Source organism: Psittacula echo, assembly GCF_963264785.1.
Source record: "Psittacula echo genome assembly, chromosome: 7".
Taxonomy (NCBI): domain Eukaryota; kingdom Metazoa; phylum Chordata; class Aves; order Psittaciformes; family Psittacidae; genus Psittacula; species Psittacula echo.
This window is the reverse complement of record NC_137740.1, coordinates 41,152,232-41,177,628: the sequence shown is the minus strand read 5'-3', so window position 1 is coordinate 41,177,628 and position 25,397 is coordinate 41,152,232. Positions and strand designations below refer to the sequence as shown.

At 36.2% G+C, this 25,397-nt stretch overlaps 1 protein-coding gene across 1 annotated transcript in view; it reads left to right on the top strand.

The window, feature by feature from the left end:
- Window positions 1-319: 319 nt before the first annotated feature.
- The window catches only part of ATP13A3 (ATPase 13A3), a gene marked incomplete at both ends in the record, with an annotated part of 37,306 nt that continues 12,228 nt past the window's right edge, over window positions 320-25,397 (top strand). The window contains 20 exons of the mRNA XM_080624193.1: window positions 320-366; window positions 4,315-4,408; window positions 5,861-6,034; window positions 6,844-7,014; window positions 7,336-7,406; window positions 10,808-10,888; window positions 12,701-12,770; window positions 13,593-13,727; window positions 14,527-14,599; window positions 15,366-15,497; window positions 16,400-16,579; window positions 18,587-18,744; window positions 19,401-19,589; window positions 20,548-20,609; window positions 21,194-21,344; window positions 21,837-21,953; window positions 22,779-22,796; window positions 22,883-23,036; window positions 23,125-23,245; window positions 24,433-24,557. Coding sequence (XP_080480319.1) covers window positions 320-366; window positions 4,315-4,408; window positions 5,861-6,034; window positions 6,844-7,014; window positions 7,336-7,406; window positions 10,808-10,888; window positions 12,701-12,770; window positions 13,593-13,727; window positions 14,527-14,599; window positions 15,366-15,497; window positions 16,400-16,579; window positions 18,587-18,744; window positions 19,401-19,589; window positions 20,548-20,609; window positions 21,194-21,344; window positions 21,837-21,953; window positions 22,779-22,796; window positions 22,883-23,036; window positions 23,125-23,245; window positions 24,433-24,557 — 2,323 coding nt within the window. The remainder of the gene's footprint in view (window positions 367-4,314; window positions 4,409-5,860; window positions 6,035-6,843; window positions 7,015-7,335; window positions 7,407-10,807; window positions 10,889-12,700; window positions 12,771-13,592; window positions 13,728-14,526; window positions 14,600-15,365; window positions 15,498-16,399; window positions 16,580-18,586; window positions 18,745-19,400; window positions 19,590-20,547; window positions 20,610-21,193; window positions 21,345-21,836; window positions 21,954-22,778; window positions 22,797-22,882; window positions 23,037-23,124; window positions 23,246-24,432; window positions 24,558-25,397) is intronic.

Genomic DNA, 25,397 nt, shown 5'->3' with positions numbered 1-25,397 from the left:
TGAAACTGTCTGCAGGCGCCTGGTGAGGCATCTGTGGTTTGAATAGAAGGAGCTGGACGGAGCGGCTGATGCCTGGAAGCGCAGCCTCCGCGCCAGCCCGGCCACAGTCTTGCAATTGTTCAGCCACTCTGGAGGGAAGAGGGGAAAAAAAAAAAAAAGGCATTCCAAGCAGTGCCAAATTTTCTTTGATATGTTAATCTTTTGATAACAGTTTGAAAAGCCCTTGGAGACTTTTTTTAGATTTTAGACAAAATAGTTCATTTGTCAGGACTTCCCTTGTAGATAGGGGCTCAGTTATTAAGAACTGCCTCGCTAACTCATGATAACAAAAGCAAGTGCAGAGGACAGCTGCTGGACTGCTTGTTGGTAAGAGAAACTCCTTTAGTTATCTCAGGATTTTTACAGATATCTGAAAGTAATAAAATAGGAGATGTTTAATATACAAGTTTGTAAGTTTATTTACTTGCATATTTTAAGCAAACAATGACAGAGCATAAGCAGATATAACAGCTTGATGGTTTTTTGAGTGCATAGTACATGGATTTTACTAAAGACTTGAGCTGTCAGCAGTCTAATTTCATCTGAGAAATTTGGTATTTAAATTACCTGGTGACTGCAGGAGATACCAAAAATTTTTTCTTTCATACCAGTAATTTTTCTCTTGAAATGATGAAATTTCCAGTTAAGTTGGAAAACTGGAAGAATAAACTGATGACAGCAATGTGTTTATGCTAAAGCAGAATTAGCTTTTAAGGATTATGGTCTTGGAACAAATACTGAGGAGAACAGAGGGAAGATCTCTTTCCTTCTTACCCCTCAAATCAAACTTGAAGGGTAGAATTTGCACTGAAGTAGTTTTTTAATTATGCCAACTATTAGAAAACTGACTTCAGATCAGATAGTCCTTTGAAAGCGTGGCTTGCAGAACTCTTCAGGCATACTGACTGAGACTTACTGTAGCTCTTTTACAACATTTTCCTCAATAAATGTGCCAGGAGTTCACTTGCATGTTTTATAATGTTGCTGCAAATGTTTATTGCCTATAAATATTTTGATAGGACTGCTTGGTATCCTGGTGATTTAGTCAGGATAGATCAATAAATAGATATTGGTGGAGTAAGAGGTACAACACTCTCTTCATTGTGCAGGATGCATGTAGTTTTAGGGTGTGTACACTGCTGTAATTTCTCCAGTGATGCAATTTGTGATGGACTTTAGCTGCAAAATAATATCAGCATAAATCTGGAATTGCAGGTTCTGTTCTGCTTATAGCTACATACTCTTCTAGACACAAGTAAATAGCAAATGCAGTTGCACTTAATTTTGGTATACTTTTTTTTGCCATATGGCAGATTCACTGTTTAAGCTTGTGATTCACATATATGTTCTTTCAATTACTTGCAGTTCAGACACTCTTCAGCTGATTACTGTACCATTCATTAAATTTATAACTCAGTTGTTCTCTTAGTTTCAGTGGAAAACAGCATTTCTTTTACAGACCTTTTTGGTACTTCCTACTTTTCTGACTCTAGAAACTCTTAGCTATGCAATAGTAGCTCAGTGAGAAAAAGTTATGTAAGTGGAGTGACAGTAACTTTCACCACTTCCATTGGGTTTGGCCCCTCTCTTTAAAATGACTAAATAGTGCTTTCTTGTTGATATTTTCAGTTTGTTAAAGGGGGAGGGACTTCTCCAGCTATTCACTCCTGGGAACTTGTGCCGGAGAGAGGTGAGTGGCAGCCCTTTTGGTACTTGAATATTCATAAGTCCACATTGGTTCTTCTGAGTGGATTTCAACCCCACTTCGCGTACTAGTAAAATGCTATACTCCCTTGTATTCTGAAAAGTCCAAGGCTTATATTTAAATACTTAATCAACTATTTAATTAAATTTTAATATTTGATTAGGTATTTTAAATATTGTCACGTTTAATTCCACACCATATTATAGAAGAAAGGAAGTAAAGCTCAAATGCAGATGGCTGAAGTCTTTTCTGAATTGGTTGGATGCTGCTACTTATTTCTTCAGTCTGACTCAGCAGCCTGAAGTCACCTCCAAAGAGGGCAACCCTGTAGAGCCTGTGGTGGTGGTGTTTAACCGCAACTAACAGTTGAGAAACAGGACAGCGAGAAACAAACCCATGATGCATTTGAACTCTTGATGATGAGTTTGGGGTGATGATGTGTCAAAAGGGGTAAGACTGGAGAAAGATTGCTGTTCTTTGTTGCTGAATAGTAATGATTTTCATGACCTATCAGCTAAGAAAAGATCTCTTTTCTAAGTTTAGACAGTTGAGTTTAAAATGGAAAATTACAAGCAGTATGTGAAATATTGAGAATGTGTGTGTTAATTGAAGGTTGCTCAGTAAATGAGTCTGTATAAAATAATGCAGGTGCAGTTAATGATGTGAGTCAGAAATAGCTTCCTAATACTGCTTGTGTATTCCCTGTGTGATTCTACCCAGCTCTTCAAAGTACACATTGAATCACAGGAATTATTGCTGATGCTCTCAGATTTCCCTTTGTGCTGCTTTAGATTGAAAACTTGATGCTCCTTCCTAGCTGTGGAACAGCCCTAAATGAAGGCAGCTGTACTTATCTGTCATGCTGCTGCCGTGTCCCACAAAGTGCCTGTTCTGTCGTGTTTGCCACATGGAAATCTCAGTTGAGTTTTATTGATCTTGAAGTTGTTTGCATTTAGTTTGCCACCTGGTGCTTGCCTGTATCAATACAGTTGTTGCTAGGTATGTTCATCAAGATTGGACTTTTGCCTGCAGGCACTGTTTTTAGTGGTGTGGTACACTGTAGTGAGGAAATGCATGCTTGTTTAAGAGCAGACTAGTTCAAGTATGATGAATCTAACAATTCTGTCATGGAGCTGTGAACTGTGCTGGAAGTATAATTCTGTAAATACAAAAACTTTTTCTGGCTGCATGACTTCTTGATTGAAAATGTGATTTGTATGGTGTAATAAAGTTGCTTGATGTTATTAATTCAAAGACTGTTCTCAGGAGCTTTCTCAGCAATCCTGTGTAGGTTTAGGGCAGATTTTAGCTAGTTCCTTGTAATAAATCTTTCCCAGGATAAAAAGTTGTTTAGTGAGGAAAAGTGGCGGTTTAAACAAAAATGTGTTCTAGAACTTGTATGACTTGTGTAACAGATAAGGAACTATCAGTGGTGCATACCTTTTGGCTTAATTTCCAAATTAATTTGCAGGAAGAAAGATATTTATAGTTCAGTACTGGCTAGCAACAAAAAATGTTCAGCTTAAAGCAAGGAGCATGTGAACTGGTGTTTCTGTCAAAGGAGATAGTTGTTACCAAATTAGCTTCCTTCCATACAGAACATACAAATTGAGAGTGTCAAGCACTCAATTTATGAAGTGCTGAGTAGTTTTTCACCTGTGACAGCCCTTTGTTGTGATGCAGTTCTTTGCTTCGAGTGTTTATTTCTTCCACTAGGACTTTATTCAGCAGTGGGAATAGGTTTCTCAGGAGAACAGATTCGGTCAGCAAGAGAAACCTGTTCTGTTGGGTGCCTGCTTCATTTGTTGGCTTTAATTGATAGCTTGCAGAAAGCATATGAGGGTGTGATGATGTTAAGCTGCAGGAGTTGGGAGGAAGGACCTTCTGAAGTTGTCATTGCTGTTCAATATAAGTGCATGGATTCAGAAGCTGGCATTGAGAGGATCTGACCTGGAGTCTGGTGACAATAAGAAATGAACCCTGAACACCAATGAACATTGATACAAATTGAATGGTAAAAGTACTGGAAAGAAGCGAGAAGACTAACTGACCATTAAGCATGCCTTGATTTAGAAATACTGGGGACTAGACTATTTAGCATGTACTCATTTTTCTGATTTTTTTTCAGATGAGACATGCACATCTTGGGTGCAGTGCCTCTTGAAGGATAGCCTGGCTTGTGAAAGCATCTGATTTGAGCTATTAAGTGCAGAATGATAGAAATGTGTAATCTTTATGTACTTTTAAGCTTTTTTAACAGGTTTAATTTACATTTCCATCGTGATGTTTGTAGAGTGTACCAAGAATTGTTTGCTGCATGTAGAATATAACCAAGTTGTATTGGTACAAGCTCATTTACCACATTCAAAGCCTGCTGTTTCTGCAACGTTTCACTTGTACTCATCCAGTGCTCAATCTTAAAGCTTTACTAGAGCTCCACAGGTTGTTACTTCTGGAAACTAGTAACAGTGCAATTTTAAGATCTGTATTAATACGTTGTCAGTGTGTTTTAATACTTGGGTATAAAACCAGTAATGTTGCTCCAATTTTTAATTCTTTTGTTGTTAAAGGTCTTCCATATCTCAAGTTGAGAAGTTCCATATCATCATAAACATGGAGAAAGAAGAAAAGAAGTTTGTCAATAAAGCAGAGGAAGATGAGATGGTAGTAAATTCTGTTCATGTATTTTTATACAGTGAAAACCCCCACATTTTCCTGGTTTTCCCTCTCAATGGGGTATGTTACAAATGTTTGTCATGGGAGATGCAGCAGTTAGCTTTGACAGGGAGATAGTGGCAGCTGATCTTTAAATTTCCAGTCCATTCTAGAGACAGCAGAAACTATTTGGGGTATGTAGGGATTTTTGTTTTAAAACATGGTAGATTCCTGGGAATTGAAGTCCTTGTTCTGTATTTGTGCATGCTGCTAGGAAAATTTGCTCTTCACTAGACCAGCTCTAGCATGGGGAGTAGGCAAATTCATCATACAACAAAAATTGAAACTGAGATGCTTACGGTCTGATCACTAAAAATAATGCTTTTTAGAGGAAATAATTTGTTTTGCCCAAAAGAAGCATCAACCTCTCCCACTATCTTTCACCCACCTGTTTTTATTGGTAAGGAATGAATACAGTGTTTTGAAAATAACAGAGAACGGGTTTTGTCTCTGCTTTTTGTCAGCCGAGAAGGCTGCAAAACAAACCTTTTGAAAAACCTTTTCTTAGGAAAGGAGTTTAAACAATTTCTAGTACTATTGAATGAAAAGTAAAAAATAAGATACAAAAAAGTGTTGTCAATATGAACAATGTGGGTGGGACTCAATGGGAAACTTCATTGCCCTTTTGTAGCAGGAAATATAATCTAATGATGTAATGTGAAACTCAGGAATGTAACACAGTCACTGAATTATTTTCTCTTCCTGGCTGTCATCAGGTTAAGTTGGTACATGCCTTTGACCAAGACACACTTAATACTTTGTGGATTTTTTTAATGGGAGAAGGGGATTTTTCCAGCTGGTGCAAGTTACAGAACCTTTGACAGCATGGCTTGCAGTTGCTGATGTTTCACCATAGCATTTCTTGTTAAATGGCAGGCAGAGTAAGCCAGTGCTGTACTAAAAAGTAGTGTTTGATAAATATATTCACAGGGTTGTTTAGAAAGTATGAAATTCAGCTACCACCAGTAATTCAACACTATGTATGCTAGCTAATCAAATGCTGTAATGTGGTAAAATCAGCATTTGACAAAACCACATATGCTTTTGCTTTTAAATTCTTAGCTGACTTGTGCTGTGCCATGGTCAAAAATTTTGTTGTTCACTGAGAGTTAAGACAGGTTGTGTTGCAGTGCAGAGAGAATATAGGATATTCTACCTTTGTCAGGCTTTTACTAATGTTTGTATTTCTGATCGAGCTAAGCAGTTCCTTTTTGTTGCCACTCTATCATGTACTATAATTTTTTTAAATCTTTTCTTCCCCCAGAAAAGAAAAAGGAGAAAATGGCTTTGAAATTTGATTCACTTTAAATACCATGCTTTATGAAAAATGAATGTTGTCTTCCCATGCCAGAGTAATTAAGAACATCACTGTTTGTTATTTGTTTCTCTGTTTCCATGCAGGAGATCTATGGCTATGATCTGTGTCACTGGAAGTTGGTGCTAGTTGCTATAGGAGTGATCTGTTCTGGTGGCTTTTTCCTCCTCCTCCTCTACTGGATGCCTGAGTGGCGTGTGAAAGCAACATGTAAAAGGACTACCCTTAAAGACTGTGAAGTGGTTCTGCTGAGAACAACTGTAAGTCAAAGGAGGGTGTGCTTCTCCCAGTGCGCAGCTGTTTTGCATCCCTCTTGCTGCTTGCTGAAATGCACAAACCCTTCTCTGCAGAGTAGACATGATTTTGTTTTACAGCACTGCAGAACTGTGCTCCTTGGTGCTGTATATAGCTTTGCTGCCTGTGTGGGAAGACTGACAGCTGTTTGCAAAGGACATAGCAAAAAGAAAGTGTTTGCTTTTGATTTTTAAGAAATACATGAATGCTGTTGTCATCAAAAGTTACAGAACAGATACCTTGTTCATATAACCTGATAATGTGGTTATCAGGTTTTCCCTCCTTGTTCAGCAAAGATATGTTTATTGAATTAAAGTGTAACTGTGGCCCCAAGTATGGTTTGATTTCAAGCTATTTTCTTCCTGCACGATTGCTGTGTGCAGTCCCTTATGTTAAGTCCTCAGTTATTTGAAGTTGCTGGGTGGGTGCAGCTGAATGTGTAGGAATCCCATAGTTTCTCCTACCATAGAACAACTATGCTAAATTGTGAAGGGCCAAAGATGTAAAAATTCGAGTACCAAGACTCATTGTTAAAAAAAATTAAATATATAAATATATATATTTTTTTTTTCCAATACAAAAAATATGCTTTTGGAATTGTGGAAAGGAAATGTATTCATAAGGTAGTTGATATTAAGTTGGGGCTATCTTTTGTAGTTATGCATGGGCTCTGCTAATCTGTCATCTGTTGCTGGCATGCTTTGCTACAGCTGTTGTAGTAAAATGCTGTTTAAATGCTGTTTGAACCTGCTCATTTTTCCCCCCTCTTTTTAAGGATGAATTCAAGATATGGTTTTGTGCAAAGGTTCGCATTATGCCTTCGTTGGGAGCCAGTCCTTTACAGAATCCCAACCGTATTGTACACAAGGTTTCAAATGGCCATGCAGTTCATTTCTGTGAATCTGATGCAGAAGAGAATAAAAATGATTTAAAAAAGTATTTGCCTGTAAGTAAACCTGCAATACTACACTTGGTAATTTTCAAAGTATCTCAAATAGTATCTAGAGTAAACATACATAATACAGTATGTGTGAGCTGCTGCTTTTGTCTAAAAGGCTAACTCATTCTTTGGGTGGAGCACAAATCTTTTCCTCAATAACCTTTTACTGGATATTGTGGAATGCTTGAAAGATTATTTTGAAAGAAAAGTGTTTATTTTTCAGTGGAGTTTTTCTAAATTTACTTTGTATCACTGTTCAGAATGAAGTCAGTGAGAAGAGAGGTGTTAAGTGTTGCTGGTTTAATAGCTATGTCTGTTGCCCTGCAGATTCGTTATTTCACCCATCACAGCATGAAGTATTTCTGGAATGATTCAGTTCAAAGTTTTGATGTCATACGGTAAGAATACCTTTTTTTTTGTGTTGTGCATCAAACTGCTTTTTTAAAAAATACTATTGCATGCATAAGAACATGGTGAAAATTGGTATTGTATTCTGATCAGCTGGTTCAGCTCACTGAGTCTTTGAGCCATAGTGAGGGCAGGGAGGTTTTAACTTGGTGTGCCTTCGGCAGGAGGGTATTTGTTTAATCTGCCTTTATTGAGCATGATTTGCTTAGGGTGACAAGCTGCATGCCTATGCAGGCTTTTTGCCTGTTCTTGGAGTGTTATTTGAGAATCAAAGCACCTGTTGACAGACAGTAGTTCTCCTTCTATAAACTCTTAAAAACTTCGCTTCTGATGGAATAAATCCTATTTTTTGCATTGCTGCAGAGCTAGGCCTAAAAGGAGTATTTAGGAAGAGGGGAATTCACCAAATACTTTGTTGATCACCTTTCTGTAGGTCTGCTGTTACATTTTAGTACGGTTGAACTGAATTTGATCCCTCTTTTTTATTATTTGGTAACAAGACCAGGTCTCTTGCATTGATAGAAAATGTCTTTTTGTGGGCAGTAGTAGCTGTGCTCACTGAACGTGGTGCACTGTATTTTCTTTTATCCAGCAGCACCATTGCATTATGTTAGGGTTGAAGAAGAAAGTTCTTTTCTCTGATACTACTGATGAGACCTTCTCAGTGCTAAGAAGTTAAATGAGCATCGGTTTCTCTGGTTTTGACAACTGCTTGTTAAAATAAGATGTTCAGATCAATAATATAACCTGTTCAACTTAAATCAATGTTCACTACATTGAACCATCATGTGGAAAAGCCCAAACACTACATATAGAAAAAAATAATGACCAATGACTGAAGGGAAAAAAAAACAATTGCCAGAGTTTCTGTAAGAAGAAACATATTTTGCAACTGTTTCTGTGTTTTCAAAAAAGCATGTACCAATAGTATGGAAAGTTATCAGCAATGGCAACAATTTAAAGAAATTATGGTAATACAAGAAGTTACAAAATTGAGCAGTCCCCCTCGATGGCAGGGGGGAATGAGTGGAAATGTCTCAGTTCATGTGCTTTATACGCATATTTTTTATGTTAAGCCTGCCATGAATTACAGTGGTGCAGGTAGGGGCACTTGTCACTTTGCATTACAGGGTCCTGTTTCCATGCCTATAGTGTTGCTAATTTAAACTATTCAAAGGGAATGCTTCCCACAGATGAGATTACAAGTACTGTTTTTTTTGGGGGGGGGTTATGCTAAGAACAGGTATGGGGAAAAAATCATACAGCTCCATGTGCTTAGGAAAAATGTTCCTTAGTATTAAAGCAGTGACTTGAAACTTGGCATTTGCTGGCTCTTGGACTGTGCCTTTTGATGTTCTTATGATAACCCAGCCAATTCATAAGCCCTGGAAAAATCTCAGATATGCCTGTGAAGCTATGTGACCATTTATTCAATCACATTCTTGCTGATATGCCAAACTTTCATTTGTTTGATGTGTTAGCAACGACTGAGCCAGACCACTTGTTTAGTCGGGTACTGTAGCTGAGCTGGACGCCATTATTTAGCAATTGGATAATAAAGAGTAGAAACAGCTGGATCTGAGGCGTACCCGATACTGGCAGAGTACAAAGTCACTTTTGCAGAAGGTCAAATAAAGAGTTTGCTATAAATTTTCTCTAAAGTGAATTGGGTATGATGATGGTAAGTTTGGAAAAATAGTAGTTGAACTTATGAATGATAAATATTCTGAAAAGAAGTCTGAAAAATTTGTCCTTCATCAAGATACTTTTTCTCAATGCTCTTCAGTTTATGTAAAATCCAGGAATTGGTATTGTTTAATAACATCTTAGAGAATCAAGATTTGTAAAGAGGCTGTATGTGGGACTGGAACGTTTCATAGTAATATCTGTAAGGCAAGTAACACAGATATAGCTGTGATCTAAGCACAATACTGCATCATGAAGATAGAGTCACTCTGTGCTGTTAATTATGCAAGTATCCAGAGACAGAACAGTTTGATCACATAATTAAAGACTTGGAGTAATACAAGGGAGGCAAATTAAGATTTCTTGGGCAGCTAATTCTGTTACGAGAGCTTGAGTTTCACATCATTGTTCTCTTTTTAATAATGTAATATTAATATCACTGTGTTAAACACAGGAAATGCAAGTGTAATTGTTCTTAAACTAAATCAGACTTGGTCACATAGCCAAAGAGGATGCAACTTTGACCTTGTATGTCTGTTTTGTTTTAGGTAGTGTCAACTGAATCTCAGAGTTGATGAGAGTTTTATGTAATAAACTGTGTGTGCACAGGTTTTTTCAAATGCCCTGGGAATTCAGTGCTGTAACAGTACTCTAATAAGCAAATAACATCCTGCTAGAAGCTTTATATTTGCATGGACATTACGCACATAGATATGCGTATCTACATATGAAGCACTTAGTTTTAGGGACTCTTCTTAAACCCACTGTCACAGAAAATTGGCATAGAATGGCAGGAAAGGCACAGTTATTAACAGAGAATTGAATATTTCTTCATTGAAAAATCATGATTTAAAAATCTTTGAACTTAAAAATTTTTAGTGAAACCCTGTAAACCTGTGACCAAATTAACACATTGACATTTTCACCTGTTCTGTTGCCAGAAGTTGACAGAAATGTGGTCCTAGCCTTTGTGCTAGTGAGGTGTTTGAAACTTTCCCTCTCTTCTAGCAAATGGAAACAATTGTTACTATATGTGTACCATAAAGTGGTTTTCTTCACTGGGACATACCAGAATCTTTTTAGTAGATAACTTACTAGATATCCAGTATAAAAAAGACCTATGTTCAATAGTGCTGGTTTTGCCATCTTGGAAGGCCTTTTGGAAGGTAATGATATTTTCCTGTGCATCCAAAGTATGTCCATTAGAAATACCTGGATATTGGTTATGATATGTCTGATTTACTGAGTTTGGTAGTTGAAATGACCCCATAGTTGTAAACATAATGATGTTTCAGGTATGCTTGCTTATCTGCAGATCTACTTAATTATAGTATTTGCTTCCACAGCATGTAGAGAAGTCATATGAAGGTAAGTCTTCCAGTGATAAAGAAGCACTTAAAATGTAGACCATACTTTACCTAGTCATGGATAAAATTTTGATAGTAGGGTGCTACAATATAGTCTCAGTATAGATTTATTTGATAAATTGATTAATAAGACAGAGGAAGAGTAAGACATGACAGCAAGAGGACTGCTTTTAACACCTCATTGATAACTGCGGTTGTGACAAAAATAGCTAGAAAAACATTAATCAATAGACTTTGGATTGTTTATAATACAGTGTAACTCTTAGCAAAGACCCAGCCCTTTTGAGTTACTTTTAAATGTCACATTTCTTAACTCATTGACTTTTTCCTTTACTTAGAGGTCTAGATGAATCTACGTTATGTTCTTCAATTCATAATGAATACAGCACAGGACTGACAAAGGGAATGCATGATTACAGGTAATATTACAATATTTGAGGGAATAATTGTTTTAATTCCATTACCTGTGCTCAACGTGTTAACAAAAGTAGAAGACAATGGATTAGTGTTTACAGACAGGCTTTATGCTTCCTTTAAAGGCTGTTAGATGCATGAAATTCTTGTGTTTCTTACCTATATGCTGAGTGGGAAATATACTCAGGTAATGTGTTGCCTTAGTTTTTTCAAACTACACTGACTATGGGAATTGGAACTATTGCTTAAAGTAATTCAGAATATATTTCTGAAATTGTATTTACTACTTAACATTTTGAAATAAAATGAGTATACAGAAAGAACAGCAAGCAGTTACGTTTTCTACCACATCACAGGTATATGGTGAAATTTGGTGGTTGATGAAAAGAAAATTGTAGTATTTTCTACATAACTCACCCTCAAGTGGCATAAATATTTCCGTAACATACTGTCGTTGTTGAAGGGTGTATATGGGTTGAGAGACAAGGAGACTGATTCCCAGTGAAAAATTCCATCTAAAGTTCTTTATCGGGAAAGATGCTCATTTGTCCCAAGCTGCAGATTGTTGAAGGTTTGAAGGGAATGCTGAGGGAGCTTACTTTGCTACTTGTTTTCTTTCCCATCCTTGGCTAGTGATCGTTGTGAGAGAGGGGATAGTGTGCTTGATGGCTAATAAAGAATATTAGATGCAGCAAACTTGGCCTAAATTGTAACTAATTTCTTATTTTAGGAAGATGAGGCTGAAACGTCCCAGGTCTCAAGACTTTGGCTTTAATTTTAAAACTTCAGTATCACTGGTGTGTCCCATATGGACCTGCATCTGTCTCTGGTTGGTTGGGGCTAAATGCATTCCCCACTTTTAATTCTGGTTGGCAAGAAATAACAGGGGAAAACCTATTTTTTAACATGCAATTTTAGACTAACAATGTAAATATTCCTGTCAAGGGACATAGCTCAAGTGCATAGGTAGAGAAGAACTTAGTCTAGAAAAAAAAACTTTAAAATGTAACTTTAATGTTCAGGGATTTCTTAGTCCTCAAATGGTAACAGCAAGCTGGAAAACATTATGTACTTAATTATTGGTGTTTTAATTTGTTGAAACACTGCCTGAACTAGAATAGTTTGACATCTTTAGCATTCCTGGCTGTTTTTCTGGGTGGGTGTTTGGGGGTGTTGTTGGTTTTTGGTTGGTTGTTGTTGTTTGTTTTTTTTTTTTGCAACTGAGACCTTCTTTCAGTTTAAAATATGGAAGCATCTGCTTGCTCATCATTCCGTTTTCTGTCCGTTTGTGTCTTTTCCTACAATAAAAGCCTTTTCCTTAAGAACATCCAGTCAGGGCTTCTTCATGTCAATGTAATTTAACTATTTCAGATCTCATCAGAGGATTGTTTCTTGTCTCCTTCCCCCTCCTCTATGATTTGCCTTTCTTCATGCTAAGAATAAAATTAAGATACAGAACTATAAAATGGTGTCTTACTGCAGGGTAAGAGTTAACACTTGTTTGAGCTTAAGTTAATGCGAACGCCATACTGGCATGTTTAACATTGCACCTATATGCAGTTTACAGGGAAATTATGTTATGAAAGGACCTAAAAATTAAGTTACAGTTTAAATTGAAGTATAAAATAATTATCTTTGTATTTGAACATCTCACTGTGTGTTTTCAGATAAACACGTTTTGAAACAATGATAAATGAAAGGGGCTGCAAATAAAGTAATATTTTATTCTTTCTCATATTAATGGCTTTGCTTTGAAGTCAGTAAGATTTCTAATAAAAATTTCAGCTGTTTTTTGATATTTTTCTTTTGTAATGCAGAAAAGCATTCTATGGAGTAAATGAAATTGCTGTGAAAGTGCCTTCCATTTTTAAGCTTCTGATTAAGGAGGTAAGATCTTTAACAAATTATAAAAAAATAAGTGTATCATTAATTATTACTTTAAATACAATGACTTTTGGACTGGTTTTCAAATAATAATGTAAACCAGAAGCTTTCCTCCAGAGCCAGCACTGTAAAAAATAATGATACTGACCTTTATCTTGGAGCTCTCCAAACTTAAGAGGCCTTAGCTGTAAGCTCTTCAGAGTTCACAACTTGGTGCATAGCAAGGATGTTAGGAAGATGTGCAGAGGGTATGCATCTTGTTTGTTTTCTGTTGTTAATTTCAAACATAAAGTGACTAATTATGTTCTCCGTGATCAACCCAGGGATTATACATGACAACATATGCAACAAATCAAACATGTTCTTGCATAAACTTTTGTTGGACTGTTCCATTTAATTTCTTTTTCCGTGTATAAGGTGGATTTGCATAATTGACTTGTTATCCATGTGGTATAATAATGCATGAGAGAAACTTTTGAACAAAGAAACTCTCCAACCTGAAGTAACAGAGTGCATTTATTAGTAAGAAGTAGATAATAAGATCCAACTTAATTTAAGAATTGCAACTTAAGGTGCATCAGATGTACCTACTATTTTGCTTTGAGGTGTATTTAAAAGTACATATTTGTGTATTATAGTAAGAATTGTGCTTTTGAGGGGTTGAGGAAGTACTGAAAGAGAGGGATAGTTTGGCAAACCTCTCAGTTCTTCACACATGATTTTTTTTTATCTCCTTCATAGAGGAGGAGAATGATTTTGACTCTGTTCTGATCGGGAATGCATGTGACCCTGTGGTGTAACTATAATATTCTGTCACTCTTCTAGGTTCTCAACCCTTTTTACATTTTTCAGTTGTTCAGTGTGATATTGTGGATCACTGATGGATATCACTACTATGCATTAGCAATTGTGATCATGTCTGTAATATCCATTGTTAGCTCACTCTACACTATTAGAAAGGTAAGTTCAAAGAAAACAGATGCATCTTTTCAGATTTTTACCGACTGGTTTATTTTGATATGAAATTGCCTACAAATCTTGAAGAATTTTTTAGAAATATGAAGGTACAATATTGTTACAGGGTTTCCCTTTTTGAGCTGGAAGAATTCAGACTTGCATTTTATCTCAAGACCTGTCTCTGCTCACTTTCCATGCTGTTGAATCAGTAGGTTGACCTCAGATAACATAAGTGCTACCTCACTTAAATAAAACTCAGACACAAGTTTATATACTGAGTCATATTGACAGTAGTGATTCCATCTTGCATTGTTTTCTTCTGTTTGAAAAAGTCTAACACAACTGAGCACCAGCCAGATGTGTGGATCGTTAAATTGGTGGTGCATTCGTTTCTGTAGACTTAGCTGTAGCTGGTGGTAATCAAAGTACCAATTATCCTTAAACTGCAATCTGAATTCAGACCAGAGACAAAAAAAAACCCTCTTACCTTAATCTGAGGTCATACAACTACTGCAGTTTTTACTTACATATGTTAATGAGCAAATGTTTATAACATTTTGCCTGGCAGTGTATGTTTGCTTCCAGAATGCTGATAAAAGTAGGAACCTGTACAGATTGATGCACTCAAATTATTTACCCATAAGTTTCCTAAACTATGTTCAAGATAATGTTTTAAGTAACATTTTGTTGTAAAAGAATGTTGGTGAAGACTCTCATCACTTTGGTTTATAGAAATAGAATGTGCATATAGAAGAAGAAAAGCTGTGCTTTTAAATAATAAATTATTTTCTCCCCTTTGCAGCAATATGTTATGTTACATGACATGGTAGCAGCTCACAGCATTGTAAGGGTTTCTGTCTGCAGAGGAAACCAAGGTAAATTTCACAGGCTATTTGGAAAGCTGAGTTTAAATTGTCCATTAGCAGTGAGCGTAAAGTTGGTGTGCATCTGTTCTTTCTTTGATCACCTTGAAATGCTTGATTTCTTAGCAAAATTGTATGGGGAAAAGGAGAAGTTGCCAAGGGGAATTCAGACAGGATAATAATACGTTCAGGATTATCCTTGTAGATGGTATTCTAGCAAGTATCAGGTTTGTTCTAAATTAGGTGTTTGCCCTATTCCTCTTTCTCATTATCTACCACATATACTACATATCTATCATAGGTAACTGTCACTGTAGTTTCTTTCTCAGCTTAAAGATGTGCATGCGTTGGGTTTCCATTACAATTTGTTACCCAGCAGGGACTGCAAATTGATTTCTGGACTTTCGCTTATTTGGATACCACAGCAGTTGAAGATGGTTAGGTTGTAGTGTGATACTGTTTTGTAAGACATGCATTTGTATTTGACTTGTATCTTTATATGGACGTTATACTGTAGCTGATTGTTAATACCTTTTGTACAACCTTATTTCCTTTCATTTATTATGATGAACTATATTCAGGTGATCTACAATTTAATCTGCAGTGGAATTTAGTTTATCAGTAGCTTTTTCTGTTTTAAAAAACCTTTCATAATGCCATCAAGAGAACAGAGTATAATCTCAGTTGTCACCACGTGGATCTTGGCTGTGAGGATCTTTATGGGGTTTTGTAGGTGGTGGCTATTTTCAGGTGAACTTGTTTGTGTTTTAACACTCAGAAATAGAAGAAATCCTTTCCACTGACCTTGTGCCTGGAGATACCATGTTGATTCCATCTAATGGGACAATTATGCCCTGTGATGCAGTACTTCTCAGTGGTACTTGCATTGTAAATGAAAGTATGTTAACAGGTAAAGTAAACTTGATACAGTTTTGTTTGGCTAAATATATTAATTTATACCTGTGTGCATGCTAAAGTTGCAGTATGTTCTAGCAGAAGTGGATATGCTTATTTTGTGTGAAATGTGTATGTTCTCGAATTTACATATGCTCCTAAGTACTTATGTACTTGTGTTCTGCTTATCTGCAACAGCTACCTGGTGCTGCTTAGCAACTCCAAAAATGAATGATGGTTTCCTGTTGAAAAGCTTTCTTGGTAGCTTGTCTCCGTGCTTCTTGATTTGATGTTCTCAGTGCAGATTGAGTTCTGCAGTATGTTCCTTCATACTTCTTTTGCCCAAACTTTTTAGCTGCTTCCATGAATACAGGTAGTGAGTGTTCTGCCGTATTTAAAACCAGGAATTATTACCTCAAGTTGTGCCTGCATATGTGTGTGTTTTATTGTGTTAAATTCTTTGAATATACTTAAACCTCTTGCTGCTGCTAGCAACAGATAAATTGATTGCAGCCCAAGCTTGAGAGTACTCAGTTACCCAAGGAGCTGAAGCTGAAGAAATTAGTTCTCTAGTTTCTCTGAGTAAAGATGGGGTGATGCCTTGCAGCAGCAGAAGGATGTTTAATCCTGTTTTCTTTCAATAAGCTGTATTTTACACCAGTGTGATTTGAAGTAAGAGGTACAAAACCTGTATTGGTGAATAACAAGTAGAGTTAAATAGGATTTGTATAAGGAATCTGATGAGCTGAGCCAAATAGGTGAGAGGCTACCTAGTAACATGCTGAAAGGAAGATACTTTCTGCATAAGTCTGCTTTTGTGCTGATGAAGTGAAATTTATATTTTTCTACTGGAAGCTGTGAAGGGAGAAAATGTGTATTGTTATTTGATCTTGCTTAGACATTCTTTCTCCATTTAAGGTGAAAGTGTTCCTGTCACAAAGATTAATCTACCAAATCCTTCGGAATATCCGAAAGCAATGGGAGATGAAATATACAGTCCAGAAGTGCATAAACGACATACTTTGTTCTGTGGAACCAATGTAATTCAAACCCGTTTTTATACTGGAGAATTGGTCAAAGCTCTAGTAGTGAGAACAGGTATCGATTGTTGAGTTTATCACTTGTTAACTTATACTTGGGAGTATTGTATTGAATGTTGCTAAGCTTGGATAAATGAGTATACCCCAAATAATTTTATAAATGTCTACAACAATAATAGAGCTAGATAATGGCCTGGAGAGTATCAACTGGCAAGCAAGAAAGTAAATCAGTATTTAGCATCAGTTTAAAACTTACCTGAATGTGTTTTGAAGTCCTTTAGACGTCTTCTATGCAGTGTGTTGGTTGAACTACATGAGCCTCTTTGAAAAGGTTTGCCATAAGATTGGATTGGGTGGGTAGTGGGGAATGGCTTATTTTACTGGAATCATGGGCAGTGTCGAATGGTTTTCTTTGCCCATAGTTTTGTCAAAGCACATAACATTTGCTTAGAAACTGCATTTGATCTAGGTCTTTATACAGAGGTGCCTCTTCATATTAATATGTTGAAGGTTTGGTTTTAGATAATAGATATTCTGTTGCAGAAAATTGCAGAGACTGGTGTAGTTGTAGTATTCTGCTTTGCAAAGATGATCTTAAGAAAATCACCACAAAATAGAGGAATGTAAGCTACAATCAAGTTACAGTAAAACTGGATAGAATAAATTTGACTACATTGATTAGAATACTACTTAAAGCAAGTTTTCTAATAACTTCATCCTAATTAGCCTCTTCTTTCTCTGGTGTCTTTACCTTCTTTTAGTCTGTTTTAGCAGTAAGTATTCTGATTATTTTTTTTTATTAAATCTATTGTCTTTCTAGAAGCTTTTATTAGTCTATTTTTTTTTTCTCAGAGAAAAGTATTTCCTTTCCCTTGAACACACCTCCCTATATATATATATATAGGCCATCCAAAACAGCAACAGAAATGAACTGCAGAAGACTTATATTTTCTATTCTGCATAAAGACTCAACACATGGAGTCTTTACTGCCCTGACATCTAGAGTTATCTTTTTAATCTGTTCTTTGCCCATGACAGGTCAGAGTTAGCACCTATGGTGTAAACAGGATGAATTCAGCTCTGTGGACCATGTTCAGATTTTATGTATGAACAAGTACACTTTTCCTGCTATGACTACATAGAGAGCAGCAAAGGGGGGTATAAAATCTCTCTATTCTCCTGTCTGGTTTACATGGACAACTTTTAGGCAAGTAGGGCATTTCCCACTCCACAGAGCTGGACAGATATCACAGCACTTGTAGTGTCTCGCTCCTAAGGTGTCTGATTGTAAGAACTAAAGTAATTCTTACCTAGTGATATATAAGTAAAAATCCCTTTATCTGAGGGAGAAGGATGCGAAAATTTGAAGATACTAGAACATACTAGTCCTCAAAAGAATTCTAGGGGAGCTGAACTACATATGGTTGTATGCAAAGACATGTTGTCTTGATTGTGTCATAAATCGAGATGTAAGATTGATCTATTGGAACTGTGCTTACAGCACTCTTCAGAGTTAAGCCTTTAACACAAAATGTTTGGTGTTTGAGCTGAAATAGATATAATATACTGATGAACTAAATGTGTTGGGTTTTTTTTCCCCCTGAAACTCAGTTCATGGGTATGTTAGTGCATATGTCATTGTGAACTTACAGAGACTTGTCACTTAAGTACTTAAGTTTGGACTTTATGAATTACTTCTTTTTTTTTTTTTGCGAGCACTGGCTTAATTGGACAACTAATAAGTATACCCACTAGCTTTGCACTGTAAGGGACAAAATGCAGTACAACAAACTCTTCCAGGCCAAACCATTTGAGAGTTTACTGCTGCTGTAGAAGAGGGGTTTGTTGGCATCAGCTGCATGTCCTTGCCATTGGAGAGAAGCACTTAGTATGGTGTGCACATATTTTTGAAGAACCTCAACTACAGTAATGCAAAATATCTTTTACTGTATATTGAGAAATGGTCTAATGAAATTAGTAGCTTAAGGGTTTCATTGGAGTTTTTAATATATTTGAATAGCTTTGCTCTTGTTTATACTGTCAATAACTCTTTTTTTATTTCTAGGCTTTAGTACTGCTAAAGGACAGCTTGTTCGTTCCATACTATATCCAAAGCCAACTGATTTCAAACTCTACAGAGATGCCTATTTGTTTCTTCTCTCTTTGGTTGTGGTGGCAGGCATTGGGTTTCTTTACACAGTTGTCAACAGCATCTTAAATGAGGTATGTTTTCATTTGTAGTCAAGAACTGCCTTATTTTAGAAAGGGGCTGATGATTACAAACACTTCAGATAATGAGAAACAATGAAATTTGAAGTTAAAATTTCTTTGTTTTATACCCATGGAATGAGAAAGACAGGCTTATTGAGAACAAAATTCAGCATAGAAGCAGGACTTCAATATATTACAGTGAAATTTGAGTTTACCTCTATTTCTACTGACCCAATTACTATACTTTTATCTTTATTATATATAAGATTTCTATCCAACTGGTAATTCACTTGGAAGAAATAGGATAGAGCATATCTAAAGCATGCTGCAAGCAAAAAAATCCTTACTAAGAAATTGATAACTGATAACGGTAACTTTTGTCTCTCCAAAATCTTTGCGGTACTCAGTTACTGTTTTAAAGTAATGTATTTGCTGGGGGAAAAGTAAAAATGTTAAGTAATGGGTGAGTTGTGGATAATTTAGGACAGGATTATCATGGTTGCTTATGGTGGGTGAAGATTGCCAGGTTTCTGGGCAATCCAGAATATGCTGTACTGGGGAAAGCAATATGTGGATTTTGCTTTTGGTAGCAGTGATGTAACGCTTCAGTGAGATAGTAAATCTTTAAACAGCGAGTTCTTGTTCATCCACTCTGACCTTTATTACAGGTTCCAACTCATACCATCATCATCGAGTCTCTTGACATTATCACTATCACGGTGCCTCCAGCGCTCCCTGCTGCCATGACTGCTGGCATTGTTTATGCACAAAGAAGGTTGAAAAAAATTGGCATCTTCTGCATCAGCCCACAAAGGATAAATATTTGTGGCCAGCTGAATCTTGTGTGTTTTGATAAGGTTAGGTGAATTTTGAAACTTTGTGTTGTCACCTGGAGGGGCATTATATAAAAGAGAATTTGTATAAACTGGCAAGTACAGGAAAATTCATTACGTTCATATAAATCAGATAATTTTTTTGTCCTGTTAGCTTCCAGGTGTTCAGTGTTTATCACCTGTTAACTCACTTAATTTAGTTTGCTCTAAAAAGCTGTTATAATAGAGAGCTGCTTTCTTATCTCAAGTCTCCCAAGTCTACTGGCACCCCGGAAATGTGATAGTTGGGGTTTGTTAAGAGTTTTATTTAGTACACATCTTCTGGAAAGTGGAAGTGTGAGATCAGACTTGTTTCTTAGTTTTATTTATTTTGGTGAAAAGCCAAACCAGCATATTTTGTTGTTACTCCTTAGCAGAAACACAAGTGGAAGACAGTAATGCCACTAGCCAGAATCCTTTGCTTATCGCTTTGCCTTAGATAAAATTTATTTTCCTCTCGAGATTTTTAGCTAGAGTCTTAAGTACCCACTCTAGATTTATTATTTCCCTTGTAGAGATTTTCCAGTTACCATTTTAGCTATGTAAGAAAGTAATACTAAGGGCTTAGTGCCCATTTTCTGTTGCCCCTAAGCCCTGAATATAGAGATGTTGAGCTATTATCTTCGGAATTTAAGGGTCTATTTCTTTTTTCATGTCTCCAAGGAGGGGCATGGTTGCTTTGAATGTTTTTTTTGGGTTTTTTAAGTTATTTAGAAGAGTTGGAACTGAAGTTACTATCCAAAAGCAAGGGAGATACTGTATTTCCTGTCCTGAAGTCCTGCTTATATTTTTATATATATATATATATTTTTAGTGAAAGTAAAATAAAATACAGTGTGGAGTTGTAATTTGGTTAATTAGTCACTAATTTTTGCTTTACCTGAGGAAAAATTTGTTTCTGAAGGCTTTTTCTTCTTGCCATGTCCTTTGGTTTACTTTGCAGACTGGCACACTTACTGAGGATGGCTTGGATCTTTGGGGAATTCAACGGGTGGAAAACGCCCGGTAAGAATAAACTCACAGCTGATAGCATATGTCATACCTAGTTGTGCTTTAGCAGCTGCAGCAAAATAGAATAGAAAATTCTAAATTATCTCGTACATGTTTGCATTTCTGTAATAAGTGGTCAGAATGCAACTGGAAATACGGTTTGTGTGTAATGAAAGTTGTAGGTCTCTTATGAGGCTGAAGTGAAATTTAATCTGTTAAAGTCTGAGACTTCATTAGGTTCATACTGCAGAAATGATGCAATTAAAGTATAGCATGTTTTCTTAATCCTGTCCTCCCAGGTGATGACTTTTTGGGCTGCTAAAATGAATTAGCTTAACTAATTTAGTTAACTACAAAGTGATAAGATGTATGAGGAATCAAACTACACAGTGAATTAGCACAGTTTTTTAAGGAAACGGAAGTAGTGACTGTTTTGGAAGATTCCAGCCCAGAATCTTAATCTATTTTCTGTGATGTGTGAAAATACAGGTGAAGGGACTCGTGCAGTCGATTTTCTTCTGTTAATATAAACAAACCTTTTGAATTGGCTCATAATAAATAATTATAGCACTAAGTATATTATTACTTCATTGTTTTAGTTTCCTTTTGCCGGAAGAGAGGGCTTGCAGTGAGAGCTTGCTGAAGTCTGAGTTTGTTGCATGCATGGCAACTTGTCATTCCCTTACAAAAATTGAAGGGGTGCTTTCTGGGGATCCGCTTGATTTGAAGATGTTTGAAGCAATAGGATGGGTAAGTGTCTGCTTGTTTTAAGAGACTCAGCATTTTCAAGATTAGCAATCTGAAATTTCCGATCCTCCTACATACAAGATAAACCATTATATGCTGTTTTAAGCTGTAACTGTAAAATGGTGGGCTTTTGACAATGCTTGTGTCAAAGGAAGTCTTAATATGAAAATGTTCCTAAAATATGAAAGAATCTGAAAAGCTAATTTACTTCTTTCTGATGTTGTTTGTGGCGAAGTATCAATACATATGATAAACATATAAAATACCTAAGTGAATCTGTACGTTAACTGCTAAATTAAGACACTTATTTCTCACAGGAAATCTGGGTTAGAAAGGTCCATGGCATCCTGGACATACTTTCAAGCCAGTTGGGATTTTTTGGGTGTTGGTTTTTTGTTTGGTTTTGGTTTTGGTTTGGGTTTTTTTTCTGCAAATTACAGTATGAGAAAATCAAAGTTAATAAATGTATAAAGTAGTTGATTATTTTTAATACAGATTTTGGAAGAAGCAACTGAAGAGGAAACAGCCCTTCATAATCGAATCATGCCGACAGTGGTTCGACCTTCAAAACAACTTTTCCCAGAATCCAAGCAAGCAACAGATCAAGAAATGGTAAGAAAAGTCAAAGCAATTACTTGAGTTGAAGTAATCCTTCATGTTAAACAAATACATTGTGCCATATGCTGTGGTTCTGGCTGATATAATTCAAATTGGTTCAAAACTGTATGGTTTTTGATGACAAAGATAGGGAAAACATGCCTAAATTATTGTTTTAAGGTAGTCGTTCAGTATATGCCACTTTCAGTGTGAGCAGACTGTCAGCATCATTACCCTTGTGAACTAGCTGTGAAGTGCTGTAATGCTTCTTGAGCTTACACCTTTTAATATTAGTATCATTACACATTTTACTATTAGTATCATTACCAAATCCTTTTTGTGCTAATGAAGTGCTTAGGTGTGCTCACTTTGCAGTTATAGCTAAAACAATCGTTTGTTAATGTCACTGCATGGTGCAGAATTCTTGCCATCATTGTTCATGACAACTACCACACAGTAATTGCTGCTGTGCATGTACACATTCTTGAAACTTATTACATGATTTTTTGGAGGGCATACTTCATCATCATGGCCTTATTCTAAAATCCATAGTACTTTAATCATTTACATAGGCTAAATGGACACAGGTTGGACTATGAAAGGTCTTGCAAATTCTAAGCAAGGAATCAAGCTCTAAAGTTCTGCTATGTCTCACTTAAAGGATACTAAACAGATCTAATAGATTCATATTCTGCTGTAACAAATCCATTGCAAATACAATGTGGCTTTATGCTGAGAGTGCTATGTAGGTTCATTTACTTATTTTTTGTTGATATAGTTTGTAGCTGAAAAAAATACTTAATATTTACAGTAAATGTGGTTTGTTTTTGTTTTTTTTAGGAATTGTTTGAGATTTCAGTAAGTATGCTTTTCAATTAAGCATGCACCTCTTTTCTTAGAATGTATGTGGATGTGACCCTTTTCTTCCTTCCTGTATGGCATAGACCAGTTATGAAATCGGAATTGTGCGCCAGTTTCCATTTTCTTCAGTTTTGCAACGTATGTGTGTAATAGCGAGAGTTCTAGGGGAGAAGAGAATGGACGCTTACATGAAAGGTGCCCCTGAAGTGATTGCAAGCTTGTGTAAGCAGGAAACAGGTAAAAGAACAGACTCTATTTTCATTTCTTGTGTAGCTCAGCTGCAATATGGATAATTTTAATAACTCTAAACTTGACCTTTTTAAAGTTCCTGTTGACTTTGAGTGTGTCCTGGAAGAATACACTAAGCAGGGCTTCCGAGTTATTGCTCTTGCTCACAGAAAATTGGAGTCTAAGCTTACATGGCACAAAGTCCAGACTATTAACAGGTAAGAGTGACTTCACTTTCATAATAAGCGGTTAAAGTCTTTAAAAGCTGCCTGCTTTGGATTAATTTTGTAATGTTGATTTTTATTTAAATCAATTACTACTGTTCTTTCTTGACAAGTATAGTTCTGTGCATTTTTTATTTGTACCCTGTACAATACATAGAAATTTAAGATAAGGAAATTTTTCTGCAATAGTGTGGAACATCTTTAAGCTTGAAATGAACTGTATTATTTTTATAGTGCTTGATTTATATTAATGTGGCAGAAAACCTCATCTGATTTCTTTGTTACTTGATAATACTTACATCATCTGTGTCTATTAAAGATAATGAAATGACATGTAGTGGAAACTCTCCTCTGTGTGTTTATAGTTTCTTCATCTGCTATGAGCAACATGTCCTTTTTCTCATTGCAGAGCTTGTTAGGAAGGTTTAGAAGTTAGAAAGGTTTCTTCCTTCAAAGAGTAGTATTTCCTCTTAATTATTTTTTAGCTGGTCCTAGTTTTGTGGGTAATGCTATCCATCTTTCCCATAGTGTTCAGAAAGTGTAGCATTGCCATGAAAATACCAGCTTTATGTTCTTTTGTATCAGCTCTGTGTGCAAGATGACTGCAAAGCAGTACAAAGCAGACAAATGGATTTTCCAATTTCAGGTGTGAAAATCTACTGTACCAGTAAAATACCCAAGACCTGTAAATACTGACTTTCATGTAAACCGAAGTTAATTAGTTGCTTCACTTAGTTAGCTAATGTCTATTAATCTTACTAGCCTTGGTAACATTATTTGATGGCTTGTATATTAAGGGTCAGCTAATTTGGAAATTCGAGACTGATTCTAAACAAATCTTAAAATTTGGCTGCGAATGCAGTTAGCCTTGGAGCATTTTTTTTAGGGATACCTCTTTTGAGAATGTAATCTTTTTCAGAAAGATTTCTTGTGGAAGAAACTAAAAATGGTACTTGAGGAAAACATTTTCTCATACTGGTTTTCAACAAAAACAAGGGAAGTAAGTATAAATGATTGTAAAAGGTGATAGCTCACAGGTGACCTTTTTATAAAGCAAATTCTTCACTTTTCATGATTCAAAATATACATTTCCCTTTGATAAACAGAAAATCAGGCTCTTTAAGCTACATGTAATAATTGTAATTCTTGTAATGTTCTCTTCCTTGCTTTTTTTTCTACAGAGATGCTATTGAAAGCAACATGGATTTTATGGGGTTAATTATAATGCAAAACAAGTTAAAGCAAGAAACCCCTGCTGTACTTGAAGATTTGCATAAAGCCAACATTCGCACTGTCATGGTTACAGGTTAGCACATAAACATTCATATTCAAAAATCCATCTTATTTTGGTCTTATTTTAATTATAGTGTATAAAGTGTATATAGGCTGGGATTGCACTGTATTTATAGCAAGAGGAAAGTTTAGAAACTACTGCGAGAATATTCGGACACCAGTCTGCTGTTTCTTTTTGGATGAAAGTTGCTTTGGTAAGTCAGAGATCGGAAGCTAGTGTAAGGATGAGTCCTCTCCCTAGCTCCATGCACAAGTTACTTATACTGAATTGAAGGATGAAAAATCTTAGAGGTCTTCCAAATCAGACTAGGTGAAAGTCTTGGTCTGATCTTATGACTGACCTTTCTTTGAGCAAGGGGTTGGACTAGATGACCTCCTGAGAGTCCCTACCATTTTGAATTGTTTATAAGTCACTTTGTGATGGTGTTTATGGTTTTTTTTTAAAGAATGGCTTCTGTCCCCGTTAAGCAGGCTAGGTATCTGTACTCAGTGTTTGCATACAATAGGTGTGTTTGCTTTTTAAATCACAGGTATTGCAGCTTTGGAATAATGTTGTGATAGGCTGGCAGTACAGCTAAGTGTTCGCATGTTCTGTGACTGTGTTTAAAAAGTGCTATTTTAAATGGCTGCATGCTTTCTGCCAGATTTTCAGTATATCCTAAGGTTTGGCCAATAAGAAATCTCTATGGCTGAAAGAAGCATTTTAGTGATGTTAGCGCAGAGGAAGGGTTTAACAGGCTAGGTTTTTAATTTTGTCTAAAGGCTTGATTTGCCCTGAGGTTGTCACTGGTATGTTAGGCAGTCCTTTTCCTAGTTTAAAACTGGCTTTGTTAGCTTTTCTCTTAATGTGGAG